Source organism: Penaeus vannamei, chromosome 10, assembly GCF_042767895.1.
Source record: "Penaeus vannamei isolate JL-2024 chromosome 10, ASM4276789v1, whole genome shotgun sequence".
Classification (NCBI taxonomy): domain Eukaryota; kingdom Metazoa; phylum Arthropoda; class Malacostraca; order Decapoda; family Penaeidae; genus Penaeus; species Penaeus vannamei.
This window is the reverse complement of record NC_091558.1, coordinates 17,338,016-17,345,090: the sequence shown is the minus strand read 5'-3', so window position 1 is coordinate 17,345,090 and position 7,075 is coordinate 17,338,016. Positions and strand designations below refer to the sequence as shown.

Below are 7,075 nucleotides of genomic sequence, written 5' to 3'. Positions count from 1 at the left end.
TAACAACGATAATGGTACTGATACTGCGAGTGCTACTACTACTACTACTGCTACTAATGATAGTAATAATAATGATAAATATGATGATAAATCTAATGATAATGAGAAAGACAACAACAATGGCGGCTGTAGTAATAATAATATTAGTAATTATGATGGCAATAATAATAACACTAACAGAAGCAAGAATAATAACAATAGCAAAGACTATGATAATGTTGATCATGATAATAGTAAAATGATAATGAAAATGATGATAATATAGATAATACTGATAATGATGCTAATGATAAGGATAATAATGATAACGATGATAATCATATCAGCTAATGATGATACTGATATAAGTTGATGATGATAATGTTAATGATATAACTGATAATGATAATGATGATAGCGATAATACTGATAATGATGACGATAGTGATGATAAAGATTATATAAGTAATACTAATAATAATGATGAAAATAATGATTACAATGATGGTGATGATGATAATGATAATAGCGATAATAATAATTATGATAATGATGACAAGTAAAATTATAAGTTATTTGAATTAAGGATAACAGAGCAATAATATGGATAATGATAACAAGTGATAAAAGATATTAACAAAAATTAAAAGTAACAATACATGCAATAAAATATAAAAATTATAATTATGTTCCAATATGTACATACATAGAATATCTCTATCGATAATAGTAACTTTATTTCAGTATGTATCAATATGTACGTTTGCATGAATAAACAAATATATACGTATGAATACACACACACACGCACACACATACATATTTGTATACATCTATACATATACATATATGCATATATGTATATATACACACATGCATATATATATATATATATATATATATATATATACATTTGTATATATATGTATATATATATATATATGTGTGTGTGTGTGTGTGTGTGTGTGTGTGTGTGTGTGTGTGTGTGTGTGTGTATGTCTGTATGTATGTTTACACACACACACACACACATACACACACAAACACACACAAACACACACACACACACACACACATACACACACACACACACACACACACACACACACACACACACACACACACACACACACACATATATATATATATATATATACATATATATACATATATATATTGTAGCCCACAGTATTTCCAACTACAAAATACGTCACACTGTAGGGCCACCAGTGCAACGTGTCAGCTTCACCTGCATCAGTAAGGGCATCAAGAATAATCTCTTGGATTCTTGCACACGGTTTAATCCTTTCCTGGAGACATTCGAGCTGCAAACAAATAAAACATTGGTAACATTGGTAACCATGTACTGAAATACAGGTCATTGAACAAAGTACCACAGTTATTTAAGTCTGGGCTTTCTTGATACATGATGTGTAATGCGTTACTTTTCTTATTTCAAAAGACTGGAAGCCTATTAACATAAATATACGAAATTAATCGGAACTATTTGTAGATATACAGCCCGACTCAATGAACATTCATTACACACACACACACAAAAGGAATATTTATTAGTCTAAACTTGCATATCTACCGTATATATGAATGAATGTATAAGCACTTAAAAATGACAGACAAGTAGCAAATTCATCACACATAAACATAAAAATATTTACATCGTATCCCAGAGCAGGTAGCACTGACGCTTCACATTACCACCTCATCACCACAGGCACGTCACGTCACGACAGGTACACCATCTCATGACAGGTAGCCAGCCTGCACCCTTGCATCTATGAGACAATTTTACTTATATGAAACATCATATCAGGTATTAGCACTTGACACATATAGAATCTACATGGAGATAATAGCATATCACTATTCATATAATGCAAATACAGTGTACAATTAATACCAACCAATGCGAAGACCATGTGAAGGTAGAAATCACTCTGCAAGGTGACAAGCCCAACTCCAGTGCTCTTTCCCAGACTACACTGAAGTCTTTGGGGTTATCACTATGACTCAAACAGTTCTTTAACACTTTAACTGCCAGCTCTTCCCAGAAATACTGGCGTTAATAAGAATGTCACTGCACAAATGCAATTTCTATGAGCGTGTCCAACAAAAAACCCTTCTCCAAGTGGTAATGGCGCCTAACACAGGCTTTCGCAGCCAATCATAATGCAGAGTACTCCGTGGCCTGTGTCACCAGCAGGTCATGACAGATGACACTCTGCACACTCTATTCTGTGAGGTAGAAGCTATCATAAATGGCAGGCCATTAACCAGGGTTACTGATGATCCTGATGATCCTCAACCACTAACACCCAACATGCTGCTAACCCTGAAAGGTGCAAGTGATGTTAATTCCCACATTGAAAATGGAACAATAGATCCACAACCCAGATCTGATTTCTGTGCTGGTAATAGTGGAATGGGGTGCCCTTCCAGTGATTTAAAGGGTTGTGAATCGGTTAGTGCTCCCGCTCAGGTGGACATGCAATCAGCATGTCAAGTTCTTGGTCCTATACCCTCAAGTATTGCTCTTCAACAGTCTGCTGTACCTGTGCTGATTAATACTAACATGCCTGCAAGTCGCCTACCATCATTTCCAGAATCTCGTGTGCTGTTCACTCAGAGCACTCCTGTGAATCCTTCAGTTCCTCCATTTACAACCTTTTCCAAGACCATGCCAACTGTTCAAACACCCAATCATTCTGGGTATGAAGTGACACATCCTCTCACCATGGGGCAAGCTACCCATATACTGCAAGCATTAGATTCTACGATGATGAGCCAGCAAGAGCTTAGCCACAGAACACTGCTCCCTCCTATAAAGCTTGAGAGATTTAATGGGGATTTAACCAAGTTTGTCCAGTTCCGCAATACATTTACATGGAATATAGAAAGCAACACTGAAGATCCCAAGAGAAGGTTGACTCATCTTTACAATCAGCTAGATGGCCCTCCAAGAAAGCTTATAGAAGGATGCCTACACTTGCCTCCAGCTGAGGGATATGAAATGGCATGGACGTTGTTGAATAAGGAATATGAAGACTCGCATAACCTTATTGAAGCCTACATCAGGAAACTACTGGAGTGTAAGGACATTGATGTGAGTGATGTAGAAGAGTTAGAGGAGTATCGTTCTTATCTCTTCAATGTGCAGTATGCTCTCAGAGAAAATATTATGAGGATGGAGCTAAGGGAAGTGATGACTAAAGTGGTTAGCAAACTACCCAAGTACCTACGAAATAAATGGGCAGCTAGGTGTGTGACCCAGGAATCAGGATACTCCTTCCCCTCATTAGTAGCCTTTGTCAAGGAGCAAGCTAAGGTTGCAAAGGAAGGCAGGTATATCGAAGAAGCGCGAAGTAAACAACTTTCTATTAGGAGAAAAGTTGCTGTAATCAATAAGCCTAAAGGACTCACTGTAAGTACAACACATCCAGTCTGTGAATCTAACATTGGGACAGATGATTGTCTTTGTTGCAATAAACGAGGTCATGCTTTACATGCCTGTTTCAAGTTTGGCAGATTAAATGTACAAGATCGCTGGAACACGGCCATGTCCAAGAGGCTGTGTTTCCGTTGCCTTAAACCCTCTCATGGCCATAGAGACTGCAAGGATAAAAGTAAATGTGGTCAGTGTGGTGCAGATTCACATCACACAATTCTGCACAGACCTCTGTTCAAAACATCCTACACTTCAGCACAAAGGACGGTAAAATTAACAAGAGGGAGAGAACTGAGCCGTAGCACCTATGGAGACAGCCAGAACCAAAATGAGGTAAGTGGGGGTGGTGTGAAGAACAAGGTTGAGGATATACTGCCTTGTGCGTCACTTACCAACTATAATCCAGATGGCAGAATAATGATGAAAATCCTACCCGTTAAGGTCAACAATAAAATTTACACGTACGCCTTCATAGATTGTGGTGCTGCAGTTACATTAGCTGCCAGAAGTTTAATTAAGAAGCTTGGCATTAAAGGTAAACACATAAGCCAAACGATGCGCACTGAAAATGGAGACTTCAAGTGTGATGAACTGGTCTCTCTATCAATTGGAAGTGTGGATGAGGAAGAGGATCTGATGTTGGATGATGTTTATGTCACTGGGAAACTCAGTGTGACTACAGACCACATGATGCCAGTCCAGTGGGTTAGTCAATGGTCACATTTAAGTGACATTAAACTTAGTAGATTGTCTCCTCAGTACAAAGATGTTGAGCTTATAATCGGCCTGAACAGCTTCCTGTGTCGTCACATTCTCAGTCAACGGCATGGCCAAGAAAATGAACCATCTGCTTACCTCACAAGGTTTGGTTGGGTAGCATTTGGACCAACAGGACTAAAGAATTCTATCCAAATTCGACATGTCCACCACATACAACCCACAGATAATTTGAGAGAATGCCTGCAAGAACACTTTAATAAGGATTTTTGGGAGAAGGAGATTCATTCCCGCCATGAAGATTCTGTTGAAGATAAATTGTTTACAGTGAAGGTGTCAGAATCCATTCGTCAGGAATCTGGAAAGTATATTCTCAATCTTCCCTTTAGAAATAAGTTTCGACTCCCAAACAATCGCAAGATGGCCATACACCGCCTGATAGGACTAAAGAAGAAACTGGAAAATGATGATGCCTATCGACAGTCCTATGTGTCCTCTGTTGAAAATTACATCAGCAAAGGATATGCTGAGCTTGTGCCAACCACTTTGTTGGACCGAGATGATGGCAGAGTATGGTATATGCCACACCATGCTGTGCACCATCCCACGAAGCCCAAGCTTAGAGTCGTCTATGATCTTAAGGCTAAATTCCAAGGAATCTCGCTGAATGATCATCTCCTACAAGGCCCAGACCTAACAAATGCATTGATTGGTGTGATCCTAAGGTTTCGCCAAGGTCAATATGCTGTCACGGCAGACATAGAAGAAATGTTTCATCAGGTGAAAGTTCCCCCAGAAGATCGAGATGTACTCCGCTTCCTGTGGTGGCCAGGAGGAGATACCAGTCGAGCACCTGTAGAGTATCGTATGTCTGTCCATGTTTTTGGAGCCAAGTCATCACCCAGCTGTGTTAACTTTGCCCTCAGAAGAACAGCAGAAGAGCATGGTAGTCAGTATGGCAATGAAGTGATTGAGGTAATTAGAAGAAACTTTTATGTAGACAATCTCCTCATAGCATCTGATGACAAGGAATCTATGAAACAGTTGGTGAAAGACCTCATTGATCTATGTGCTGCAGGAGGTTGGCGCCTGAATCAGTGGACATCTAACAACAAAAACATTCTGGCGACAATTCCTGAAGCCGAGCGAGACATTTCAGTTGCATCTCTGGACTTGAGTAAGGATGAACTTCCAATGGAAAGAACTCTGGGAATGCATTGGTCAATGGAGAATGACTATTTCACCTACAAGATCAAGCCAAACGACAAGCCACTAACTCGACGAGGAGTGTTATCAGTAGTGGCTTCCATCTATGATCCTTTGGGTATGGTTGCACCTTTCACCTTGCCTGCTAAGCTGCTGCTACAAGACATGTGCCGACAGCAGTTGGGATGGGACGAGGAGATGAAAACGGCTGAGGTGACACAATGGAAGGCATGGCTCAATCAACTTCCCAAGCTGAGAAATTTCAAGGTGCCTAGAAGTTTTATTCCCATATCCTTTGGCAATGTCAGGTCCTGTCAATTACATCATTTTGCAGATGCTAGTCAAGTTGGATATGGTATTGCCTCATACTTGAGGCTTGAAAGTGCCACTGGTGAAGTCTACTGCACTCTGGTAATGGGAAGATCAAGAGTAGCTCCATTGAAAAGGATGACCATTCCAAGATTATAGTTAACTGCTGCGACTGTAGCAGCACGTATGGATCAGAAGCTACGCTCAGAACTGGACTTGAGATTAGAAAAGTCTGTCTTCTGGACTGACAGTACTTCTGTATTGAAGTATTTATTTAATGAAAAGGCGAGATATCAAACATTTGTGGCCAATAGGGTGAATCTCATTCGTGAATTATCACCTATTGAAGCTTGGAGGTATGTAGAGACTCGGTCTAACCCAGCAGATTTAGCTTCAAGAGGAGTTGACATGGACAGCTTCCTCGCCTCTTCAATCTGGATCACTGGGCCGACCTTTCTTAGTGAAAATGAGAAAATGTGGCCCATACTACCAAATGACGTCAAGAGAGGAACCTTAGAGGACGACCCAGAAGTAAAACCACCACAATTAGTCTGTGAAACAGTCATCACAGCAATGTCATTCATTGAGGAAATTGCCAGTCGCTTCTCGAATTGGATGACATTTGTGCACTGCATTGCCTGGGTAAGACGCTTTCACAGAACTCTGACACAAAGACTCAAGTCTTCAGTGGAAGCTGACATGACAAGAAAATGTTTGTGCATTGAAGAAGTATATGAAGCTGAGAACAACATTTGGAAGCTTGTACAAAAGGACTCGTTTGGTGCTGAAATTAAGATACTCTCAGGCAGTGAAGAAGCTCATGTACGGTCCTCTAGCAAGTTGGTTAAGCTAAAGCCTTGCCTGAAGGATGGATTACTTAGAGTGAGAGGACGACTCATCCACTCTCTTAGTAGTATTGATGTCAAACATCCAATAATTCTGCCAAGTAAATCCATGGCTGTGAAATTAATGGTGCAGTGGAAGCATAATAACTTAGCACACAGTGGCCACAATTATCTTATGGCTGAGTTACGCCAAAGGTTCTGGATTATACATGGCAATGCAGTGGTACGCTCTGTCATCCGGAATTGTGTGAGGTGCAGATCTCTCAGTGCTCGGCCAATGATCCAAGAGATGGCTGATCTACCCGAAGACCGCATCATGTCAAATGTACCTCCCTTCACACACACTGGGACCGACTGTTTTGGGCCCTTCCTAGTTAAGAAAGGCAGGTCAAATTTGAAACGTTATGGAGTCATATTCACCTGCTTGGTGACTAGAGCCATCCACATAGAAGTGGTGGAGTCAATGGAAACTGATTTCTATATTAATGCTTTTAGAAGGTTCATTGCCAGGCGAGGCCCGGTCACCTCCATCCGGTCTGACAATGGGACAAATCTT

General features: G+C 40.3%; 2 protein-coding genes and 1 long non-coding RNA gene across 3 annotated transcripts in view; 2 read left to right on the top strand and 1 right to left on the bottom strand.

Annotated features, from left to right (window-relative positions):
- Positions 1–1,259: 1,259 nt before the first annotated feature.
- LOC138863090 (uncharacterized) lies at positions 1,260–2,134 on the bottom strand. The gene is made up of 3 exons (XR_011398808.1): positions 1,902–2,134; positions 1,656–1,772; positions 1,260–1,304 (listed from the first exon to the last, which is right to left on the bottom strand). It is a non-coding gene; the product is annotated as an uncharacterized lncRNA (long non-coding RNA).
- A 69-nt stretch (positions 2,135–2,203) lies between these two features.
- On the top strand, positions 2,204–5,833 carry LOC138862867 (uncharacterized). Its single transcript, XM_070126047.1, has one exon. It carries the CDS (start codon positions 2,204–2,206, stop codon positions 5,831–5,833), a length of 3,630 nt encoding a protein of 1,209 aa, XP_069982148.1.
- Positions 5,834–5,860: 27 nt separating this feature from the next.
- Positions 5,861–7,075, top strand: part of LOC113806898 (uncharacterized) — a 1,935-nt gene continuing 720 nt past the window's right edge. Inside the window, exon 1 of the mRNA XM_027358047.2 lies at positions 5,861–7,075. This exon is cut by the window's right edge and continues 720 nt beyond it. Within this exon, the coding sequence (XP_027213848.2) occupies positions 5,861–7,075 (1,215 nt within the window).

What these genes read in the sequence shown, in the direction of transcription:
- LOC138862867 (XM_070126047.1), top strand. Translation starts at nt 2,204, where the DNA reads ATGACAGATGACACTCTGCACACTCTATTCTGTGAGGTAGAAGCTATC.